The sequence below is a fragment of the Cibotium barometz genome, chromosome 16, assembly GCF_041138505.1.
Source record: "Cibotium barometz isolate CiBa-2024 chromosome 16, ASM4113850v1, whole genome shotgun sequence".
In the NCBI taxonomy this organism is placed as follows: domain Eukaryota; kingdom Viridiplantae; phylum Streptophyta; class Polypodiopsida; order Cyatheales; family Cibotiaceae; genus Cibotium; species Cibotium barometz.
Window position 1 is genome coordinate 671006 of NC_141061.1, and position 25677 is coordinate 696682.

At 49.0% G+C, this 25677-nt stretch overlaps 1 protein-coding gene across 8 annotated transcripts in view; it reads left to right on the top strand.

Annotated features, from left to right (window-relative positions):
- Positions 1-25677, top strand: part of LOC147630244 (putative cyclic nucleotide-gated ion channel 20, chloroplastic) — a 141649-nt gene that overhangs the window by 111590 nt on the left and 4382 nt on the right. For all 8 annotated transcript variants that reach the window (XR_015267624.1, XM_086810082.1, XM_086810084.1 and 5 more), the window contains one exon: positions 16420-16565. Coding sequence is in view for 7 of the 8 variants with exons in the window: in XM_086810082.1 (XP_086666208.1) it covers positions 16420-16565 (146 nt within the window). In the remaining variant the exon portion in view is untranslated. The remainder of the gene's footprint in view (positions 1-16419; positions 16566-25677) is intronic.

Genomic DNA, 25677 nt, shown 5'->3' on the forward strand with positions numbered 1-25677 from the left:
GCGAACCAGGTTCTTCTAACCACCATGTGGTACATCACTTCGTGCTGGGACTTCTCTCGAGCACGTATTGGCCAAGTACAACGATTGATCCGGAACTCTTATGGCAGGCTGATGGGAGGCCCATCCAGGGCCAAGGTGGCATGCGGAGTGATCATGCAGAGTAGAGAGATCAAACCACTTCTTGAAGGATTTCAGAGGCTGCACCTTGTAGAGGGTGAGGGGTGAACATAGACCCACCGCCGGCAAAGGTGGCTAGGGAGAGATTCTGGTGGCTATGGATATGGGAGTACTGACCCCTCACGCGCCTACAGTGGGACCCGGGAGAGTGGACTTTGCATGACCTTGCTAATCGGGAGGAGACTCTAGATGCCCCCTTCTTTGCATATTATACTCCGCAGCTAGCCCGCAGGATCCAGATGCCAGAGATTGATGGTACCCCGATAGTAGCAGCACATTGGCAGTCACAAGGCCTCTCATAGCGTTTCCTTTTAGATTTTTGGAAGAGGCTTTGGGACAGTTTCCGACCTAGAAAGATCACCCTCTTTCTTTGGCTGATGGCACACAGGAGCGTGGCGGTCGGCACTTGGTTGGCAGTTGGAGGTCGGCCAGCAGCTTGCCCACGATGCGGGCACCCTCAGGAGTCTCAATGACATTGTCTTTAGGATTGCCCGAAGGCTCAACAGATTTGGCAGCGGATTCTGTGCATCTTCACTATGGACAGGGCATCGACCCAGATCATTACATGAGGAACTATCGCTTGGGCCACAGAGGCTGTGGTGGTCAAGGCTTATGAGGAGGGTGGGGGAGGGCTAGCCCTTCAGGTCTCTCACCATCGTATTTCGGCAGTACTAGTCACAACCCCACCTATAGATCATTGGTGACCACGCTCATGCCAGAGATGGGAGATTTGTAGTAGCATTGCAGCCTGGCACATTTGGGTAGCTTGATGCAGCAAGGCCATATAGGGTACCCATACTCCGCCTGCTGAGTCCATCAAGAGCATTGGCTCAACATGATTCATACCCTCCGTGGTCAGTGGGGGAAGTTATACGGAGGTTCTGACCGCATGCGGAAGTGGCGGGAAGCTTTCTTGAGGCTCTGGAGGCCTGGCCCTTTTCTCACAGATAGAGGTGTTAACTCCACTTGGCATTACAAACCACCTGTGTGTCCCCCCCCCCCCCCCCCCCCCCTCGTATGAGATAGCCTTCTCCTCACAGAGCGGCCAGCCGGAGGAGAAGTGTCTCTTCCGCTTATGATATGTGATTCCCGCCCCATACATGAGGCGAGTTTGTATCTAGCCCTTCGTGGTTGTATCTAGCCCTTTGTGGCTGTCTTTCATTAACTAATAGAAGGATATTTTTCCTTGAAAAAAAAAAGATGGAAGGTTGAGCGGTTTCCCTATCTCAGTTGCCTTGGAGAGGAGGCCGGGGCCACGGGCGGGCTGGTGGTAAATTGGGAAGGTACCATAGTGATCTTCTGTCCAAGACTTAAGACATTGCCCCACTGGGAAAAGTGGTATGTCCTTAGACACCTATGGTGGTGCCTTCACTGAGTCAGTGAGTTAGTGGTTGGGGGCTTTTCAGCCTTGTGTGGTAGAGGTTTGACCATCTTGGGCCCTCTGTGGCGACCTGTGAATATTTCTCCTAGGCCTACAGCCTCATCATGCTCAGAGGAGAGTTTAGTGGAGTCGTGTGGTACCTCCGTGATGTCCACCGTGTAGGATGTCAAGCCTTCCACTACATAGAGCCAGTCAAGGAGTTCTGACTCATCACCATGGGAAACAAGGCCTTCTTTTGTAGGCCAAGAAGTGAGCGGCTCAGAGTTGGGAGAAGAAGTTGGGGCTACTGTGGCACCACAGATCCCTTGGTCTAGACCTTCCTTCAACTTGAGTTCTTGTGGACCATGCTCTTGAGGAATCCACAATCAGTCAGAGCCCCAATCGTGTTGTACACCTGTACTTCGAAGCCATGGTTGACCAATAAGTAATGAGTAGGCCCCTCTGACTGCAGGAAGCCGGATCACCACAAAGTCCAGTAGAAATGAAATCCCCTGAATAACGACATAACAACAATGACACCTTCTACTAGGTCGATAGGGGTCCCCTCCCGTTGGTCGGCCATCCGAACATAGAAGTTGGCTGGCCATGTCACCTTGAGACCTACTGCATGAAGTGTGAATTCTAGCATGAGGTTCACCTTGGACCCACTATCGACGATTGCCCTAGAAAGTGGGGTACCATGAATCTCAATAGAGAGGCAGGGGCTCCAGTAGTCCATAAAGGAGAGATTGGTACGGCTGATACCCATGCAACCGGCAACACTTGAGAGGAGGGAAAACCCACCATATTGCCCACCAAGAATTGGTGGTTGTACCATTGAGTTGCTCCAGTAGTGTACTGAGATATTGTCGGACACTGGGGCTAATCCGGAGAAGATCAAGGAGGTTCACTGACATGGTATTTCCCTTGAGTAGATCCTTCATGGAGAAAGGTGTAAGCTGTGGTTTGGAATGTGGGAGGGAGGGGGTAGGTGGTTTATCCGACATGGGAGGTTCGTAGTGGAGATCCTTGAAGGCTTGCAAGAAGAACTGATCTATGACTGTGTGGGGAAGTGGATGAGTGTTCTCATTTGGCTCATCCCCTTGTTGCTCTCTAGACATGGCCTTCCTTTGTGATTTGGTGACCACTCTGGTGGATGGTGGATCCTCATGAGTAGGTGTTGTGGTTGTGACGGACACTCCAAGAGTGGGAGAGGAAGGTTGGCAAGCGGACGGAGGTGGTCCTATGGACGGAGGATGTCCTATAGAGACTAAGTGGGTTGTTGGGGTTGGAAATGTGAAGTCGGAGGAAGTGGATGCCCTTTGCTTGGGAGCAATCCCGGGTATAATGGTCCTTGGATTCCGGACAATGCCGATAGGGCAGAGCGCCTTCAAGAAGGGGACAACGGCTTTGGTAATGACCGTATTCCCCACATCTATGGGACTATTGCGAGGCTGGGGAGGGCGAGGAGTCAGGACGGTTCACGGGGGCTCCTTCCCCAGTGGTTGGTGCAGGAGGATTAGGGATGAGTGGTGGGAGGTAGGTCACCTAAGGAGTGGGTGGGCAAGGAGGAGGTATAGCAGCATGGAAGGTTTTTGGAATGGCAACAGCAGCTGTAGCATAATGAGCAAGGTTGGGGATTGCTGAGGCGGGATGAGGAGTGTGTTGCTGATGAAGTTGACGGAACCCCTTGAGGTAGTAGCAATCTTTATCTTCATGTGCTCCTTTTTCACAAAAGGAGCAATAGCTCCTTTTTGGGCATTCTTGGACGGCGTGTCCAAGTGACTGGCATATAACACACCACAGCCCCGTCTTGGCTTCTTTGCTGAGTCTTCAATTCTTCAATCTCCCTTTTGAGTTGGAGCAGGGTACTTTCCTCGCTTGGAGGTTTTTGGCTCACTTTGAGTGCCTCCAGCTCTCGCTTCCACTGAGTTGCTGCTTTCGATTATGTCACTGTTGGATGTACAGAGCCTACATCATGCTCAAACATGAGTTGTGCATTTTCAAGTTAGGAGGCTAGCTTCTGGAATTTCAACATTGTTGTTGGCGTGGACCGACTCTCTCGAATCTTCTGCTGGGTGGACCTGGGTAAGGCTTGTGTCACCCACTGACGCACCATGAAGTCGCCAGGGTAAGTCGGTAAGTGAGCCATCCGCACTGTGGTCCGTGCCATGAGTTCCGACACTCTCTCCCTTGGTAGCAGTTGTAGCTTCCCTTACTGTTGGAGAATGCAGTCCTTATAGTTACTAGGACGGAAGGTCCGAAGGAAGGTGTCCTTCAGAGTGGTCCAATCTGCAAAGTGGTCGATTGGGAATTGACTGAACCCTTTGTCTGCAGAACCTTGGAGAGTGGACAGAAAGAGCACCAAGAAGGCATCCTCCCGCTCAAGGCCTCGGCTCTTGCAAATGAGGATGAACTGTCGGATGTGGTCCACATCCTGAGTGGATGATCCTTTGAAGGTGGGAAGCTTGACATTGACTTGGCCCAGCACCGTGGAAAGGGGTTTTGCGCCCCAAGAGGATTGGCTAGACTAGGAGGGTTGGTTTGGCCTCGCCCATTGTTGCCGAGGGTGGGATTACCAAGCTAGCCGCCATAGGAAGAGGTGGAAGAGGATCCCTAGGCGGTACGTAGTTAAACCTCTTCCGACTATAGTAGCGTATTGAGAGAGGATTTTTGGATCGGCTGACCGGATTACCACGGGAGCGTGTATTGGGCATGCAAAGGATGCAACGCAAAGAGAGGATGGAACGCAAAGGGAATGGCGAGCTAACATGACTCCCAGTTTCGAGAGTCCCACTGGGCATGCCAAATTTTAGTGTACCTGTAGCAAGATTGGTTGCCCAGCACACTACGTGGTGGCTCTCCTCTAGATAGTATGTCCGGAGTCCTTGATGCTCACAGCGCAACAGAGATGACACAGTGCAACACAGAAGACATTATGGAGCGGAACACAACACAAGAAGAGACAAGATTATGCTCATTCTGATAAAGTCGCTCGCTGAAGCTCCCGCTCCTCCCTGCTCGTGCTACCTGCACACCTGCGCCCCCCACCTACCTGCCTGCTCGTCCCCTCGCGCCCTCCCTCATTCCTCGCGCCTCCCCTTGTCCCCCCCGCCTGCCTTCGCTACTGCGCCCCCCTCCCTTGCTGCTCTGCCCGTCGCCCCTCCTATTGCCCCCCCCCCCCCCCGCTTGCTTTCGCTACTGCGCCCCCCTCCCTCGCTGACTGCCCGCCGCCCCTCCTCGCCTTCGCGCCCCCCCCCCCCCCCCCTTCTTTCGCGCCCACCTCCCCTCTACAGCGCCCCGTCCCCCCCCCCCCCCCCCTCCGCCAGCTCTTTCTCCACCCCACCCCTCTTGCGCGCAGCCCCCCCCCCCCCCCCCCCCCCCAGGGCTTCTCCTTCGCCGCTTCACCCCCCCCTTCCTTTTCTTGCTGACTTCCGCCCCCAGGGGGTTTTTTTTTCCTTTTTCTCCGGCCTTCGTCTTCCGCCTCTCTGTGTGCAGCTCGGTTCTTGCAAGATCTCTGCTTTCGCCTCGCCTTCGCCATAGCTTCAGACTTTGATGGAGGCTCCTCCCGCCCCGCCTCAGAGGGACTCATCCGCAGCCCCCTCGCCCGCCCCTGAGGACACCCCCATCAGGCTTTCTCTTTCGCCAGAAGAGGAAGCGAGCCTCACCGCAGAGGTGGAACGCCTCTAGGCTCATTCCACCATTTGCCGTATAGTCGGCACTCGCCCCAGCAGAGGGGAGATCCGGGATCTTCTCCAGGCCTGCCTTCTTGCAGATGTGGGCAAGATCCTGGACGTACAGCTACTAGGCCGTGGACATTACCAGATTGAGTTCGAGACCGCCCAGAGCGTGGCCAAGGTCCTTGCCATGAGTCCCCTTGACATCAGGGGTGCTCAGGCTTTCTTCAGACCTTGGCAGCATGGCTTTGACCCAGCAGCGGCTGAGCAGGGAGAGCGCCTTTTCCATGTTACAGTTTGCTTCCCTGGACTCCGCCGGGAGTATCTTCCGCTCCTCTCTAGGCTAGGAGCATTGGTGGGCTCAGTACTAGAGACTGGCCCCACAGCAGCTTCAGTGGTGGCCCGAGCAGCTGGGCTACTTTCGGTCAAAGTTTTGGTGTCTGACATCTCCTCCCTTCCTAAGGTCATTCAGCTACCTAGGATAGGGGGGGGATGGATTGATCAGAGAGTGGAGTTCTCGGGGCTCCCGAACCAGTACTTCATTTGCAGGCAGGTCGGTCATCTGGCCAAGGCCTGCCCTCGCAGGAGACCCCGACCCTCACCACAGCAGCAGGCCCCTGATGGCCCGCCCACAGATGCGGCTTGGCAGGCTGCCTCCGGGACACCTGCTCAGGCCACTGAGACCTCGGAGTGGCAGCCTGGACAGGGGCGCCGCCGAGGGAGACAGCCGCAGCAGCACGCCCAGAGACCGCTGCAGCAGCAGCCACAGTCTCAGCCTCACTGGGTTCCCGTGAGGAACAGCTTTGCTCCCCTCCAGGAGGAGACCCCTGCGGCGACGACTGAGGACCAGGAGATGCCAGCACCCCCTCCTTCACCCCCCCACCCCCGTCCCCTCCCACCGCCTCGCTTCCACCTTCGCCTCCTCCCGTCCCCGCTCCGGTTTCGGCAGCGGCTCCCTCTCCACCCCCCTCGCCCCCCCCCCCTCCTCCCCCCCGCCTGCCTCACCTTCCCGGGAGGCCCTGGCAGTCTCGTGGCGTTCACCTGCAGTCCGGAGGGCGTTGAGCACCGACCTCGCTCGAGCATCATAGAGGAGACCTACCATGCCGATTCGGGCTTCACGGATATCATCTATCCGCAGTCGGCTGAGTCGCCTCGGCATTAGACAGCGCTCGGAGGCTTTTGATTACGCCTTCACACGGCTTTTTGGAGCAGAGGGCCCCCATGAGCCAGCACCCATCCGAGTTCATGTAGTGATACCTCCAGCCCGCGGGGAGGAGGCACTTGATTCAGCGGTGGCCTCGCTCTTAGCACTTTGAAGACTCAGGCAGTTGAGTTTTCTCATCATGTGAGCGATCTGGAGGTGACAGATGTGATAGGCCGATTATGGGAGTTGGCTCATTTTTTCTTGGATCCCGGGAGTGTGGATGCCTCAGGGATTCGTCATTTGGTCGTTCGCATAGTGGCAGACTTAGCACGCGACCCTGGATATGTATGTATACACGAGGTTTCTCTGTCAGAGCGGGAGGCAGTTGCCATGGGCCACAGCCACTGGCGCCTGATCCGTGATTCTTGCAGTACATCGGGTGGGCAGATTCGCAGCCGCTCGGATGGGGACTACTCTCCATCCAAGCCGCTTGCGAAGGCCCGTCGTACGGCTGAGACAGCATCCACCTCAGCAGGTCATCCATGAGGATCATCTCATGGAATGTACAGGGCCTTGCCGGAGCACATTTTATACGCTATCGTGGTTGCTTGAGGCAGGAGCTTCAGAGATGCCTGGTTGGTGGCAGCATTGATATTTTGATGATGTAGGAGCACCACTTGGGTGAGAGCAGGATCCGGAGATATGGTTCGGTGATGCCTGGTAGATGGGACACCTTTTGGTCTGCAGGGTTTGGTCCTTTGGGTGGATAGGGAGGAGTATGCATGGTCATTGCAGATGTATGGCGGCAGGCCATTGTGGATCGAGGGATCATTGTGCCTGGTAGAGCACAGTATGTCATTCTGAGGATGCATGATGAGCTATTGGGCGTGCTCAACGTCTATGCGCCCAATCATGCTAGTGCCAGAGCAGAGTTTCGGACCCAGGTTACGGATGCATTGCGAGAGGCCGCACATTGGTGTGTCGGGGGAGACTTCAACATGCTTGAGGACCCGGCCGATAGGGTGGGAGGCAGTCATGTTACAGTGCACGGCACGGAGCTTGCAGCTTGGGACCGGTTTTGCATGTCACTGAGGATCACTGATGCATGGCAGCATGGGGCCTTCTCCTGCTCTCAGGACAGTCTTAGTTTCTCTCTGTCGGATCGCCGGCAGGGAGGGACTAATCTATCACGGATTGATCGCTTTTATGTGGGCGACTGGTTAGGGGAGCGAGGGGGCTCCGTTGGCATTCTCGTTGGCACCTCATTTTCAGATCATGCGCCAGTTATCTTGACATTGGAGGAGAGGACACAGGAGCCCAGCTTGCAGTTGAGGATCCCAAAGAGGGTACTTACAGATCCCAGTCTCGCTGAGGACATTGAGAGGATCTGGCATGATAGTCAGTGCTCTGACCAGGATGCAGCAGGCCAGTGTGCCCAGGGACTCATCGAGCTTAGCTCTTTTCTGCACGCTGCAGCTTTGACACGGCTGGGAGAGATTCGCGAGCGGGAGCATCGGCTGAGACGCAGCCTTGCTTCGCTACAGCGCCTTCAGGAGCAGCAGCCTGCATGTGAGTGGGTGGCGTCACAGCTGAGCCAGGCACGCCAGGAGGTTAGAGAGGCAGAGGAGCAGAGACATGAGTTTTACTATCGTCGTCAGGCCTCTCAGTGGACGGAGCTTGGTGATAGAGTGACTGGGGAGTTTTTTGAGATCACTGGACCCGGCCATGCTCGAGCAGGAGTCCGTCAGCTTGGTAGACCGGATGGATCGGTAGCTACTGAGCCCGGGGAGATCAGAGCCATTGCCACTGCATTCTATAGAGACCTGCTTTCAGCGGAGCCAGCCACTGAGGATCGAGATGCTTGCAGACAGACTGTGTGGGCCCATGTGCAGAGGAGGGTCACAGATCGTATGCGTACAGTTCTTGGTGCGCCTCTTTCAGAGATTGAGCTTGCCGAGGCCTTGAGGGTCCTGCCGCGACATAGTTGCCCAGGGGAGGACGGACTGACGCCGGCCTTTTTTATGCGCTATTGGGACCTTTTGGGGCCAGGCCTCCGCAGGGGCTTCAGTATGTTTTGGACACTGGGGTGATGCCACAGAGCTTTTCAGAGGGCTTGATCTTTCTTATCCCCAAGGGGGAGGGAGTATCAGATGATATTCGGCATTGGAGGCCTATTACGATCCTCAATACTGTCTACAAGGTCTTAGCAAAGGCCTTGAGTTTGAGGATCCAGCCCTTCCTGGGGGAGTTGATTCATGCTACCCAGACAGGATTCGTCAAGGAGCGCAGTATCCTTGACAACATCTTTACTTTCTGGGAGGCGATGGCCCGAGCTAGATTTCTTGGCGAGGACTTGGTCGTGATGCTTCTCGATGTTGAGAAGGCATACGATAGAGTTGATTGGGGTTTCTTAGAGGGCACTATGCTTCGCCTGGGCTTTGAGCCAGGATGGATCAGAGGGGTGGCGGCTCTGTATTCCACAGCTCGTAGCCAGGTGTTGATTGCAGGAGGACGGGGGCCGAGTTTTGAGCTGACCAGATCAGTCCATCAGGGGTGTCCCCTCGCCCCTTTTCTTTTTCTCTTCTTTGCGGAGGCTATGAGCATGTATTTGACGGCAGAGGAGGTTGGTTTGAGAGGACTCCAGCTCCCAGTCCGGGGGGAGGACTTGCCCGATGCTGAGTTTGCAGACGACACGGGCTTATTTTTGCATGGCCAAGAGGCCAATCTTCTTCGAGCAGAGCAGTCGCTCCAAGTTTTTAGTGCAGCTTTGGGAGCATTGATCAATTGGCGCAAGAGAGTGGCCTTTTGGATCAGTAGTGCTCCCACTTCGGCATGGAGCCCGGACCCCGGTTTTAGATGGATTCCTCCTGGCACAGCAGTGCGATATTTGGGATGCCAGATTGGACTAGATTTGTCACCTGAGCGGCAGATTGCCCTGCTTCTTTTGAACATTCGGAAGAAGCTTTTGTATTGGAGTATAGCTCGACTATCCTTGGCTAGGAGGGTGGTGGTGGCAAATCAGGTGCTGTTAGCGACCATGTGGTACATTACGTCTTGCTGGATCTTCTCGAGCTCTTGCATCAGCCAGGTACAGAGGCTAATCAGGAACTTTCTTGGGTGTGGGCGGGACGGTCAGCCAGCCCGGGCAAAGGTTGCATGGGCAGTTATTACACTTCCGCTGGCTCAGGGAGGCTTGGGCATTATAGATCCAGTCGATCAGAGTAGAGCCTTATTGGGGAAGCTTATTGTTCGGGGGCTGCTTCCAGGCGCTGAGCCTTGGAAAGAGCTTCTCTTGCAGCGGCTGCAGGCTCGGGCTCCCCCAGCAGGGGGCACTTGGGCACCAGAGATTCGGTGGATCTTCATAGAGATGAGGAGGACAGGCCTCAGTAGAGGATGGGAGGACAAATTCGCTTTGAGCATCCTGAGAGCTTGGGAGTTGCTGAGATCGGGGCTCTCTCAGCGACCTCCTTGTGTTGAGGAGCGGGCCAGACAGCCGCTCATTTGGAGCCCAGCGGTTCGCACAGAGCAGGGTCATATGCTGGGTTCTCGGCCTCGTCTAGCCTGGGGACCTTTAGCGGCAGGCCCAGCACGTAGTTTTGGAGACTGGCAGGCCTTGTGCAGTCTCCCAGAGGAGATCCAGGTGGAGAGGCTGAGTCACTTCAGAGGGGGGTTGATTATGAGGGATGATATTTAGGAGGCACTCACAGAGGAGTGGTTCACGCCTTTCGAGCTAGTGGCCCTACGGTGGTTGGGAGCCTTTACTCAGTTGGAGATCCTGATTGCTGTCAGAGCTTGCACTGAGGATGGCAGATGCCTCTACTATGAGATTCAGGATGAGGGCAGACTTCAGAGAGTGGAGGTGGAGTCGCCTTTGGTTGCAGAGTGCACCTTTCAGAGGATACGGGTAGTGGCCGCCGCTTCTCGGAAGTGGCATATTGACCCCAACCCTGCAGATGTGCTCCCGGATTGGTGCATATGGGCATATGCAGCGCGCCCCTTGGCCCGGCTACAGTGGGACCCTGGGGAGTACGAGTGGCATGATCCTTATGCATCCCTTGAGGCCACAGAGATCACCTTTTTCCAGTATATTGTTCGGCTGGGGCGGCATATTTTGACGGCGAGGAGGATGGTCTCTCCAGCTGCAGCGGGGCATTGGCGGCTACAGGGACTCTCACAGGAGTTCCTGGAGGATTTTTGGGCTCAGCTCTGGGCTAGTCGACAGGCCCGCAGGATCTCGACTTTCGAGTGGCTGGTCGCCCACCCACAGGGGCTCAGCAGTTGGCACCTGGCTTGTTTACAGCGGTCTTCCGGCGGCCTGCGTCCGATGCGGCCACCCTATGGAGACACAGAGACATTGCCTTTGGGAATGCCCTCAGGCGCAGCAGATTTGGCTGCGGATGCTGCGTATTCTGGCCCCCCTCTCTCCAAAGGGTATGTTTACGTGGGGTGCCGCTGCTTGGTCGACTTCGTCAAGGCCTGCTATGGGCTATGAGATGGAGCAGGACGGTCAGGCCATCAGATTCACTAGGGGCTAGCCTCACCTGGTTCTGGCACCGGATTTCTCGTCTGCCAGCTGGACACAGGAGAGGGATTTACGATGGGAGCTCCTCAGCAGCCTCACCATCTGGTTCACCTGGAGGGCCCGGTGTTTCACGGCCTTTGAGGGGAGACTGGAGCCACCAGCAGAGACTGTACGGGGGATTTGGCAGGAGTTGATCCACACCCTGCGAGGACAGTATGACCGCATCCGGGGCGACTCGGATGAGGCGTTCTTGCGGCGCCAGGCCTTTCACACCACCTGGCGCAGCGGCCCCTTCTATACCTCACACGGGATCCCCCCGTTGGCATTACAAGCCACCTGTTTGGCTTCCCCCCCCCCCTATTGTATGATTTAGCCCCTGAGTCCTTTGTACTGATGCTTGTATTTTGCAGCACCTAGGGAGAGTCTCCCGGGCTGCCTTGCTGTATTCACTGCTCTGCTTCTCTTATGAGCAGGAGAGATCTTTTGTAGCCCTACGGGCGTTTTTATATAACTAATGAAAGGATCTTTTCTCGGAAAAAAAAAAAGAAGAGACAAGATTGCAAAAGGAACCAGAACACTTGCACTACTCAGAGGACATTGATACATGTGCTTCATTGTACCGTGCACTCTCAGCAAAGGTCACAGTGAAGAGGACGACACAGCTCAAGAAGATGGCAAGTGACTGTAAAACACAGGGTACAAGTGGTATGAAGGATGCGCATGAAGGATGTCCTTCAGGTGATAGCGAGGGATAAGGATAAATCATGTCCTCCAAGATGGGATAAAAAGGATGTCCTCCAAGATGGGTTGAGGGGTCATATATGCTTGAGGCCGAGTCGGTGGCATGTCATATCTTTGGTGGATGCCTTGAGGTGGTAGCGTAGCCTTTGAAAGAATCTCCTATCTCTAGGAGATGCCGTTGGATAGTCAGTCGGTGCCATTGGAGCCTTCAATACTGCTGCGTGCATCTCCTATCTTTGGTGCCTCCGTTGACTCACTGTGACGGTGTGACACTGTCATGCTGTTGTGGTGGACAGTCCGTGTGGGCACCCTTGGTGGCTACATGCCTCGGTCACCCACCACGAAGAGGAGCTGGTGGACTCTTTCCTTCCCATTGAGTGAAAAGTGCTGCAAGTTGTTGGCGAACCTTGGCGCTCCACTGAAGTAGATCATGAAGGGGCACGTCCAGTCAGCACCCTTTAAGAAGGAAGTGGATTGAGGATGTTGATGACTGTGGTGACGCTGAGCTAGGTGCAGATGGTGAGCTAGGATGTATGCCAGCCTCCTGGGGTGGTGTAGTCAGAAGTTCCTTGTATTCTTGTAGGAGTGCATGGTCCACAATATTGCGGGAGGGAGGAGATGCATCTGCAGACTTTTCTCGAGTTGAAGTAGCTCCTAGAGCCTTCTTTTGGGCATGGGTGATCACTGTGCAGATGGGGGGTCCATCACCGGTTCCTAAGGAGGGGAAGTGATTGGGACTGGATGTGGTGACTAGGGGTGTGCTTCTTCTCCCACTGAGACAAGATGTGCCCTTGGAAAAGTGAAGTCTGTGGATGGAGAAGCAAAGGTGCTGGCCCTCTGTGTGGGGCAGTCTTGGGTATAGTGATCCTCGGATCCTGGGCAGTAGCGGCAAGGGGGTGATCCTTCAAGCAAAGGGGCCTTTGCTTAGGTTGTGACTGTACTCACCACACCTGTAATAGAGAAGTCATAGTCACCAGAAACGAGAAACGGGAACGGAAACGTTCGAGGAATGGAAACGGGGAAACGAGTTTTTAAGGGTGGAAACGGCCTTTTCTTGTGACAATATCACTTGGGAAACGAGAAACTGCCATGGAAACAGATGGGGTCTTGAAATGGAGAAACGTGTTTCTAGGGACTGAAACGGCTGTTTCCTATGACTATGAGAGAAGTAGCCGTGTGCGGGGTGGAGGTAGACAAGGTGGGCGAGCTATGGGGGTTGCTGCTAGGGTTGCATCGAGGATGATAGGTGGAAGATTTGATGGTGAGGGGGAGGCTTGTTGGGTGTAGGTGGGTGCTAGGGTTTGCGGCTGGTACATAGGACTGTAAGGGCCTGCCAGGTGCTTGGCAGTGGTGGTGGTTGGTGGGAATGGCTGCTATTGTTGCTGTAATTGGCAGAACCCCTTCATAGTTGCAAGCATTCTTTGCATTCGTGCATTCGCATTCGAGAATGCCGAGTTTGCAAAAGAATGCATCGAGGGTGGATGCATTCGCATTCGTGGCGGGTAAAAAAATTATTTTTTTGGGCATAAATAGAATGTTCAAAGTCAATGCTTGAAAACACAATGAAAAACTTGAAAGCTTGAAACTTAAAAGATGTTAGAATTTAGAACTTAAGACTCAAGACTCAAGAGTGCTGGAAATGTACTCAATACTCATATTATCGCATAAAGAGTGAAGTACATAAGTCAGAGTACTAGATTGTAGTCCCAAGGCAATGAGCCCAACACACTAAAAGTGAAGTGTGCTCACACGAGAAAAAACCCTTGTCCAGCCAAGGGAAAAAGTGCCCGTGTGTGAGAGGTCATTTACATGGTGAATCGTGATCATTCATCATCTTCCTCTGAATCTTCCTCTTCAGAGGAAGAAGATGAAGTAGCATCCTCATCTGTCTGAACAATATCAGCTTCAGCTTGCTCAGTACCAACTGCATGCATGTCCTCTTCTTCCTCATCCTCCATAGACTCACGAGCCTCTTGTAGAGAAACAAGTCTCTCATCATCTTTCTCCTTGTTGATCTCGAAGGCTTGAAGGTAGGAAGTCCTTCACTCGGTAGTAGAGAGAAGCTCGGGAGTCGGAAGCTTGCGGGTCGGAAGCCCCTTGGGCGGCTGGGCCTCGCCGTGGTTGAGTAGAGACGCGCAAGGGAGCCGAGAGCGTAGGCGTGTAGTGCTGGTCGACAGCGCGTAGGGAGCGGAAGTGTACGCCAGAAGAGTCGTTATGTTAAAACTGCCCAAAATTGGCTGAATTTGTAAGTGTTAAAAAAATTGCAGGCAAAGTTTGCAAAGGGATGCAAACTGCAAACGTTTGCAACGTTTGCAACGTTTGCAACGTTTGCAAAGCCTTGCATTCGAGAATGTTTGCAACTATGAACCCCTTAAGGTAATATCAGTCTTTGTCCTCATGACCACCGTTCTCACAGAAGTTGCAATATCTCCTTCTTGGACACTCCTGTGGGGTGTGACTGACAGTTTGACAGGTGGCACACCAAACTGTTCTTTTGGCTTCTTGTTGAGCCTTGAGCTCTTCTATCTCTTTCGGAGCTGGGCCAGATTACCCTCTTCTTGCTGAGCCTTTTGGAGCTTAAGAGCTTCTAGCTCACGCTTGAGATGGTCTTCTTCATTGTGAGCCTTCTGGAGCTTGAGATCTTTAGACTCACCACACTCGTAACTGAGAACTAGCCATGTGCAGGGTGAGAGCGGTGGTGGTTGGTGGGAAAGACTGCTATTGTTGGTGTAATTGGCAGAACCCCTTAAGATGATAGCAGTCTTTATCCTCATGATCACCCTTCTCACAGAAGTTGCAATATCTCCTTGGACACTCCTGTGGGGTGTGACCCTGACAGCTTGACAGATGGCACGAGCCTTGAGCTTCTTTCTCTTTCGGAGCTGGGCAAGATTACCCTCCTCTTGCTGAGCGTTTTGGAGCTTAAGAGCTTCTAGCTCACACTTGAGATGGTCTTCTTCATTGTGGGCCTTCTGGAGCTTGAGATCTTCCAAGTCCATTTGGAGCTTGGTCACTATGTGGTTGGCCGTGGACCCTGCAGTGCCAACCCCTCCGTTGCCATCACCTTCGAACAAGAGATGTGCATTTTCGAGTTGAGCAGCAAGTTCTTTGGAAGTCCCACAAGGTGGCGCTTGGCCTGAGGCTCTCCAAGATCTTTTGTTGAGCGGTGCGAGGAAGAGCCTGGTTCACCCACTGACACACCATGAAGTCACCTAGATGGGCAGGCAAGCAGGCCGCCAGGACAATCGCCCGTGACATGAGCTCTGAGACTGTCTTGTCGGGAAGCAGCTTCAAGTGGTGGAGTTCCTTCAACACCCGCTCCTTATGATTGCTTGGATGGAAGGTTCTGGAGAAGGTGTCACATAGGACTGTCCAGTGGGCAAAATGGTTCATTGGAAACTTAGTGAACCATTTTCTAGAAAACCCCTCCAAGGTGGAAGGAATGTGTACCACATAGGCATCCTCCCTGTCCAGCCCTCTGCTCCTACACATGGCCAGGAAGTGCCGCACATGGTCGTTGGCGTAGGCTGTGGCAGTTCCTTTGAAGGTTGGCAGCTTGACATTTACCTGTCCGAGCACAATCACTAGGGGTTCAGTTTCGGCGAGATGTGCATTGGCCATGAGTGAAGGTAAGGGTAAGGGTGAAGGGGGCTATGGGGAGCAACAAAATTGAAAGTGGGTTTCCCAGGAGTGTAGCAACGAATTGACGAGGGGATTTTCAGTGGACTTGATGGCCCAACCCGAGAGCGCGTGTTGGGCATGTGACACTCGGCTTGATGACTCACGAGGAACTCCTGATTGTTGATTCCTCAGCAGGATCCCCAATTTTTAGCGTACATGTAGCATACCTTGCTACCCGGCACACCTAGGGTTTATGATACCGACTGTGTTGTGGGTTCACTCTGTGGCAGTATGCCTCCAGAAGTTTTGCTACTTGGCTAGGGAAACATGCGGCTACATTGCGGTGCTCCACTACGCACCCACACAACTCTGATAAGACACTATACTTGACGTGCACCTAAAAGGTTGGCAACAAACAATTGGCAAGATGACACTTTAGTAGAACACACTTGAAGGAAGGAGACACAGTACACAACAATGAGGAATAAGAACAATTGCATTCATTCACTAACTGATTAATCCCTTGGCAGTCCTAAGATTGCTCATTTATACAAGTGGTCCAACCACAATGAATAGGTGCACCGCTTCGGCCATAAATGCCCGCCACTAGACGTGGAGCGTGATTCCGGTACAACCTATCACTGATTGCCAATATTAGGGACGAGCCGGTGTAGCCTACCCCTGATTGCCAGTATTAGGGACGCGCTACCCACTTGTCGATGGTGTGCAAGTGGCGGCCCTCCAAGGTGAGAGATAGACCTGGTAAATGCCATGGAGTGCATGTAGCCATGAAGAGGGTGGTGGTAGATAGGCACTTCCCTCAATGGTTCACCAGCTTGGGTGCCATTTGTCATGACAGGTGGACGGCTGGCACTTGTCAGGTGGACAGTTGGCACTTGTCAGCTAAATGGCCGGCAGGTGGACGCTGGTCGACTGGATGCTGGGCAATCTGACAGGTTACATGCTCTCATAGATCCATTGGGTCTTCTGTAGATGTCAATAAAATATTTGTTTGTTTTTGTGTATGTGTGTGTGTGTGTGTGTGTATACATACATACATGCGTGCATGCATCCATTCACCCGTCCATCCATCCATCCATCCATACATACATACATCTAGTTGAAATGCAGATATACAAAAAATATATACAATACACTCATATTTTTATTTCTGCAGCAAATAAGCACAATTGCAGGGAATCTTGTTCCAAGCTTATTTATTTGGGAGGTTCTATTCACAATGGGCATCATTGGCCTAGGCCTTTTACTATTTGCGTTGCTTATTGGAAATGTGCAAAATTTCTTGCAGTCACTTGGCCGCAGGTAATAGTTTTTTCACATATGACTCATTTACATCTAATGTGCTTGTTGGCACTGCTTTCGTTGGATGAAGAGCTTAGTAAAGATTCTCTCTCTGCAATCTTAATTATCTGTCAACATTTAGACAAGAGGAAATGCAACAAGTTGCTATAGGTGGATTAAGTCATGTAAATCTAGCTATATTTAAGAGCTTGATGATTGAACGTCAAGTCCAGTCCTACGATTGGTTGAGATCTCCCTGCATTGTCCCCAAAACAGCAGGCTTCACAAAATCAAAACCAAACCTGGTCATTAGCTCCCCCGCTGCTTAGGCCTTCCTTCGCCCTCCTCTGCCCGCCTGCAACCCCAAAACAGCAGGCTTTACAAAATCAAAACCAAACCTAGTCATTAGCTCCCCTCTGTGGGCCCTACTCTGCCCGCCTGCATTCCCTCCCTCCCCCGCCCTCCCCTACTGCCTCCCCCCCTCTGCTATGCTTTCTTCCCCTTGCTCACCCCTTCTTCCTGCTGCCCGGCCTTGGTATTGGGCCTTCCCCCTCCTCTTCCCATTTAGCCTGAGCATCGGGAAGTTCTTCCTTGTGTTTAAATTGGCCTTTTACCTAAGGAAGAGTCCCTAGCATGGCCATGTTCTCCTTTACATTACCATGACCTCATTTTTCTCTGTACTTCCCCCTTAGGGAAAGTACTTAAGGAGGAGTCCCTAAGATAGCAAGATCTCCTCTGCATGTACATGAACTAGGATAACTTGGTGTGAAAGAAAGAAAGCCCAATTGGGATAGCTCGTAAAAGAAGGCAAGCCCAAGTAAAGTACTTGGGACAACTTTTTAAAATTACCATAACTCTCACATCTAATGTCCAAATATAGTCATCCAACCACTCAAATCAAAGGGAAAATGCTATTTGAGTGCATTCAACGGGTTAAATCTTACAAAAATACATGATTTACTATGAAAACTTTTAAAAATAAAGATCTAGATCTACAATTGGATAAGTTTAAAAGCTATTTCTTATGCTTTTTTTAGCGACATTACTTAAGTCTATCTTACTATATATCTAGGGATGATCTCCTCTACAGACCCATGAACTCCTTGTCCTTCCTACTTGATTAAGTACATGGAGAGGAGTCTCTTACGTGGGCATTGAAAGATCCCTGCCCCCTCCGAGCAACGAAATCTAGGGTGTTAGCAGCGGAAGTAGCACTTCTTGCGCAGGGCAAAGTCTCCCAATCGGGGCCTCGTCCACGGATATCTGGACAAGAGACTAATCCCTCGGTTCTTCTAAAACCGAACCCGGAAAAACTTCCCTCGCCTAGCAGACAGGCGATTTCTCCAGGATATTTTGTTCTTTCGTAGTCAAGAGTCTTAACTAACCAAATTGATCCGACCGAACCTATAAGTCACATGGTCAGATCAAGGGAAGAGACTTGCATTTGAATCATAGAGACCAACGCTTTTTTCCTCATCAAGAGGCACAGCCGTTGATTCTTTTCCATAGAACAAGGGTTATCCGGGATTTACTTCAACTATCGTAACTTAACAGAATTGAGTCTCATTTTAGGAATCCATCAGTCTAGCCTAACCCCATTTAATCCCATGGGTTAGCCAACCGCCCAACCATTGTAATGATAAGATCCATTTTGAAATTTGGTTATGTTTTGCCGCGGGTATCAGGGAAAAGAGTTCCCAGGCCCCCTAGCCGGCGCTTCAAGCAAAGTTCAAGATAGTCACACCACTTACACACCCAATATGAAATTCCTTTTTCATAGATTCAGTTGTCTTTAAAACAATCTTTTAATGAAATCATAGTATCACTGATCATAATCCTCCAAAATATCTAGCTTGAATTCTAATTTCCAATCATTCCTTTATCGGTGTACTTATGGCATCATTGGCACTAGAACGCTCACCACCTGCTCACTCAGGGACCTTTTCGATAGTTCCTAGCTCATAGTATCTGGAAATATAATCAAGTATTACATTCATTTCTTCCCCAGCGTACCTATGGCCTCGTTGGCAATCAAAACGCTCACCACCTGCTCACTCAGGGGCCTTTTCAATAGTTTTTAGCTCATAGTACCTGGAAATATAATCACATAAGAAAAATCCAGATGGACTTTCCGTTGAAGAACAGCAAGATCAACCAACAGATCCATATAAAAGAGTCATGGACTCATCCGTTAAGGACCAGCAAGGCCAATCAACTAGGTCCATGCCCGAGTTCAGAAAACAACTCAACACCTTGTTCCATTTTTCTTCCCCGACGCACGCGTGGGTATCTTCAGCAACCTAGAGCCCGAGCACCGTATGGTCAGTACCCTCTAGGCTCCTTCGCAGGTCACCTAGCGCTTCACTCATAGGCCGCTTCCTTGGTTTCTCATCCACCGTACCGGAAGCTCACCGTTTAAATCGAACCGAGGTTGGTCAAGACCTCGGCCGACCTTGCTATGCGAGACGTCCTCCATTGACTCTCCGTCAGCTGTTGCAACTTTATCACTTAGGTCTTCACAACCTCATTCACAAGATGGTCAAAATGCTTCCCCAGCATTCTTGACATAAAGCAGTCATTTAAAAACAGGTTTCATAAATACAGTTTCTAACGAACTCTTATCTTTTCACATTGTTCCACATAATTTCTCGTTATTCCACATTCTTCGATATCAATTCACATTGCTTATTCCACATCCAGTCACATCTATTCGCATCATCCTTCATCCATTCTCATCCAATCACATATCATATTACATCTCATCACATCTATCCACATCACATCACATTCATCCACATCACATCTCATCACATCCATTTACATCTATTCAGATCCTCATCACATCACGACACATCCATCCTCATCACATCTCATCCATTCACATCTACCCCGATCCACATCACATCTATTTACATCACATCTTATCCATTCACATCTACCTAGATCCATATCACATCCCATTCATCCATCTTACATCTCATCCATCCATTCACATTACTTCACATCCATTTATATTCATTCAGATCCACATCTCATCACATCACATCCATCCACATTACAGCTTATCCATTCACATTATAGCTTATCCATTCACATCTCATCACATCATATTCACATCCATTTACATCTCATCATATCATATTCACATCCATTTACATCAACCCAGATCCACATCATATCCATTCACATCACATCACATCCATTCAGATATCATCACATCACATTCACATCTCGTCACATCCACTCACATCTCATCACATCCATTCATATCTATTACATTCATTGCATCCACATCACATCATATACATTCCATCCACATCTATCCATATCACATCACATTCATTCCATCCATATCACATCACATTCATTCCATCCACATCTATTCACATCACATCTCATTCATTCCATCCACATCTATCCATATCTCATTACATTCATTTACATCTCATCACATTCATCCACATCCATCCATTCATTCACATTCACATCTATCCACATCCATCCATTCATTCACATGCACATCTATCACTTCACATCTCATTCTCATCCATTTACGTCACATCACACCCATTCACATATCATCACATCTCATCACATTCACATCCACATCCACTCACATCACATTCACATCTTATTACATCTCATCTAATCATATCACATTCATTTACATCCCATCACATTCATTCAGCTCCACATTCATTCAGCTCCACATCACATCTTATCACGTCCACTTTTAGTATCGTTTTCTACTTTTGATACCGATAGGACTTTTCTAAGTTTCTGCCAATTGCTTAGCCTAGTTAAAGGTACTTTTTCTCGATGGATATTTTCATATTCTTTTTCAAATTTCTCAAGTGAAATATATTCAATATTTTTTTTGAAAGTAAAAGATTCATGGGATTTACAAAAATCAATTCTACTCATATTCCCAATAAAATTAGTAATGCTCAAAATTTCACTTTTGAATTATGCCAAAAATTTCTCTTTTACCATTTAATTACTTGGATCTCAATATCATGGGAATTCCTCTTTTTGCATAAAAATAACTTTATCAAAATTTACTCTTTTCTCATAATCAATTAATTATGCATAATTATGAAAATTTATTTCTCATGAATATGATGAAAATCATTCTTTTTGCATAGGATGTACGATCCTAGAATATGGTAGGAAGTTCTCTTTTAGCATTATGCATAAAAATAAGATATATATTATTTTCTAAAAATTTTATCATAGCTTTGCTGCTGCTGTTACTGATAATTCTCAAATTTTTCTAAAGAATAAAAGCTTATAATGAAAATATGATAGTAGTTCCTCTTTTATGCTTAAATTCAAACTATGAATTTAAATCATAATCATAAACTTAATTATAATTATTCCACTAGATTAAGCTAATTCCATTATTTCTCTTTTTTCAAATTGATAGGGTAATCTATTTCTCATTTAGAATCAATCCAAGTAGTTTTTAACTACTTATAAATAATCTAAAAGAATTAACCATTATTTTGTTAACACAAAATCATAAAAATATCATTTTCTTAATCTCTAGCTTATCAAGCCTAGAGTTTAGCTTTGAACTAAGAGACTATCATTGAGAAGCATCCTTTTTCAAGAGATTTAGCCATAAAGATGGCTATTCTTTTAGAGAGAGAGATTTACTTAAAGAAAGCATTACAAATAAGCATAAAGATTAACTTTCTCTTAATTAAGCATTAAGACTTTAAGGAAAAGCTTGATTTGAATTAAAACAATTATTTAGAAAGCTTCTCAAGCTTGAGAGAGGTTGAGAAGAAGAAAGTCATTGAGATAAATTAGAAAAAACCATAAAAATTTGATTTTATCTCCAAGTTTGGCTCGATTCTCTATTAGCAGTGAAGCCTCCGACCAATCAATTGGTCCACCAAGAGGAGAAGAGTAACTCCAAGAGTTGTTGTAGAGAGAGAGAGCTCCAAGCTTCCAAGAGAGAAAAATTTAAAGGATAATAGAAAATAATGATTATTTTAATATAATACTGGCATGATATAGCTCCCATATTTTTTTACAAATGACTGAGGGTCTATTTATAGGTGAGGGAGGTCACTAACTAAGTCCAACTAGGTTCTAGAATTTTTCAAGTTCAGTTTGGACAAGATTTGGACCAGTTTGACTCCCTTTTTGATTTGATTTAATCCAGGAGAGAGGATAGATAAAAATATCACAATTTTTTTGAATTAAAAACCCTTCCACACATGTGAAATAGGCGCCTACCCCAAGAGTCTTCCTCTCCTTACCAAGGTATGAAAAATGCATCATTATTCCAAAATATCTTATTTTTTTAGTAATATCGCATGATTTTAAACTAATAAACCTTGTACTCAGTCAACTTTTCATCTTATGTGAGCATTTACTCATTTTTTGGTATTTTTTTTAATTCTTTTGGATTTATCCCATCCCATTATTTGAATTAATCAAATTTGTCCATTGGAACCTTAATTGGACCATAATCCAAAAATTTCTGAAAATATAGACCCTTAGACTAAGGTCGCTTATACCATTTTCAATTAATTCCTAATTCACATTGAAAAGTTCATTTTGAACTTCTGTTTTAGGGGAATCCATTTTAGACACTAGGAGGATTTTTATATCCAAAGATATCTCAATTTTGGATTATCTCTCTCTAGATATTTTCTCTCTCTAGGCCAAAACAGGGTAAAACAAGATCTTTCTTCTATTTCAGAGAGGGGAATAATTACAAGAACAGAAGGGGAGGTTCTTACACCTTTACATGTCAAAAGCTGGAGGGAGGAATCTTATATCCTACCCCACTTAAAAAACGCGAGATGTCCTTATCTCGCAGCTGGAGGATAACTCTTCCACCTTAAGATCCAAGTGATTCTGGGGTTCCTCATAGTCTGGTCAACCCACACAGAATCCTGGGATAAATATCTCTTTTACAAGAAGAACATACAGAACTCATTATCAGAGAACAATTCATTCAGAACATACAGAACATTCATATCCTTAACACAATAATGGTCCATCAGACCGGAAATTCTATCTGAACATTTGCCACGAAAATTTCAGTTATGCAAGTTCTCAATTTGTCATTCCTTAATTAGATCCACTGGGTCAAAGGTCAAACAGCAGCAATCAGTCACCTATGTCACTAGGGGTTGAGTCATCAAAACCAACAAATGGAATCATTTGAAGAGTTTAACAAGTCTAACAGGATGCAACAATGAAATCTTCCAAAAGGCTACAATAAGTTAGGATTCACAAAGACTTTGGGATACAACGAAGAGGACAAGCGACGACGAGAACAAGCAATCTCTTCTAATTGAACATGTGTATTTAAAACTAACTCTTACATGTTATTAGTTTTTTTATTTTAATTTCAAATGTTCAATTGCCTGCATGTTCAAAATTTTCAATTATGACTAGTTCTAATTTCCTCTAGTTGCTAGTTCAGCACAATCCACTAATCTCATAGTGATTTGCTGAAGTCATAATCGTCTTCTAATTACTGACATCATCACTGGGATTCTTCCCATTCATCCTCATTGTGGCTTTATTCAACTTATCTTCTTTCAACCAAAATTCAGAAATCATCATCATTCAAAGATGTGAGGTTGCTTCGGAGAGGTTTCTTCCAAGTGGACTTCGATGCTGAAGAAGCAACCTTAGAGGTGCTGAAAAGTAGCCCATTCCATTGGACCCGATAAAGATGTTTTTCCTACCATACTCCAACTATTTCGAACCTGTTGAAGAAGATTGGAACCGCTTTCCTCTTACACTCATTTTTCCAGGTCTTCCACACATGTATTGGCCGATTCTGAGGCCATTGGGTCAGCTTTTGGGTTGGTCCTACAGGTTCCCCCTATCCTTGCCTTGCTGACTTCTGCTACCCAAGTGGTCGCTGCCTCGCCGGATGTTGTTCCTAGGATCATGGTGCTTGCTTGTGACAGTGAGGAGGTCGTGCTACTTTTTGGGACCTAATGGTCAATTGAAGCAACGTATGTAGATTGCATGTAGGCCTGAGCAATGCCGGGTTTGTCATGAGCAGGGGCACTTTGCTAGGGATTTCACTAAGGCTCTGTCTTGGCTAGTGTTTTGCCAGGAATGGTGAGTTGTCTCTGATGGCCGCCCTCGTGGTGAGAATGCTAGGACAAGCTCATGCATCATCCACACAATGTACCGGAGAATGATGATGTATTGGCTCAAAGTGATGAAGCTATTGAGTCATCTTCGCAGAAGGATGATGCGTCAAGCCAGATGACTTTGTTGAGTCCTCACTGTTGGGGTTGGACGGTACGCAGGATGTACATGGCACGGGGGATCATGAAGATGCACACCAGGACATGTCGCCCTCTCACGAGGCTTTACAGGATGTGCAACATGATGTATGTGATCACTCTACCTTGCAAGGCGCTAATATATTGTGCATGTATGCAAAGATTGTGCAGAGTGACTCCCCCCTCCTTCAACATCATGAGAGTTATTCACATACACTAGCTAAACCACATCTTTACCATGAGGATTGTCTCATGGAATGTGCATGGCCTCGGAGGTCTTCTCATGTGCAGTAGGAAGCGCCTGGTGAAGGACCAGCTCCATCCTGCTGCTATAGGTGGAACTATGGGTGTGCTCTTGTTTTAGGAGCACAAATTGGATACACCTATTGGTCCTGGGCAGATGGGACCAAAGGTGGTGTATTCATTTCTGTTGCAGTGTCATTTATACCTCATGTGAGTGGATATAGTGTTATCATACCTGCTAGGGTGCAATGGATTATGGTCATGCATGAGGATCGGAAATTGGGCATCTTGCATATTTATGCTGGTGGCATTTTGGGACACCATCAAAAACCTCCTCCCCGAGACAAATCATTGGATAGTTGGAGGGGATTTCAACATGGTTGAGCAGCCCTCTGACAAAAAGGGTGGCTGTGAGGGTAGAACACACCCCTTGTAGAGAGCCTTATGTGAAAGATTCACACTCTCCTTCTATGGCAGGGATTGTCGGACAAAGGATGACTTCCAGAGGAGACCTAACTCTTTATCTTACTCTTGGCATAATGGCAGAAGCAGGGAGGGATGTATCTTGGCACGATTGGATAGGCTTTATGTGGATGATTGGGGCCTGGATAGGGGAGGCACCATTGCCATCATGATTGGCACCACCAAGTCAGATCATTGTGGGGTTGTTTTTTTTCTTTGGGAGTTGGGCACTCAGATGGCATCCCCTTGTGTCCGTATCCCCGATCCTCTCTATTTGGATGCAAAGATTTCACATGAGGTCAGAGAGATTTGGAGGTCATATGTTGATCTTGACCTTCGATAGAAAGTTGCTTCGGCCTTGGAGAGGACCAACCAATATTATCAAAGTGTTTCTTTGGCCAATAAACATGAAGCCCTAGACAAGGAGAGCTATCGAGCGGTGTAGGATTGTTGTGCTTGATGAGAAGCATCCACAATCTGCTTGCATCCCAGATCTATTGTCTACAGTCAGAGCAGAGCTGTAGATAGCCATGGATACGCAGGTTGAGATTTCGTTCATGCTAATGAGGCCTTTTGGACACAGATGGGTGGCAGATGCAACAAACATATCTTCTCAACACATGGGCCTAGTACCTACCCATAGTAGGTGTGAGATACTTGCAGGACTCATAGGGCGAGATTTAGACTGAGCCAAATAAGGTGAGGAGTATTGCATCAGATTTTTCTTTTTCCAGGGCCGCCCTCTCTGTAGACCTCGTCGGGATGCCCCTCCAGGTTTCCCGCCTCCCATGGGGATCGCTGACCCTCCAGAGCCTGCAGAGGTCACGGCCTCACAGCCATCTCCTCCCCCCCTCTGCAGGCGAACCCTTCTCCCCCCATCACTCCTCCACACCCCCCCTGCCTCCACCCCCTCCTAGTCATCTGCTCAAACTCTCCCCCCTCCAGCTTCCCCTTCCCCGGCTGTACCAAAAACCCCCTCCTCCCGCCCACTACCTCTCTAGAACTCCCGTTGCCCCCCCGGCTGCGCAAGATCCGGAGTGGAGGCGAAAGCCGCCGGCCAGCTCCGTCTGCTGGTTGATTCATCAGTGATACACAGGTTGTACAGGTGATGTGAAAGCTCTATGGCCTGCCCTTGTATAGCGGTGGGACACTGACTC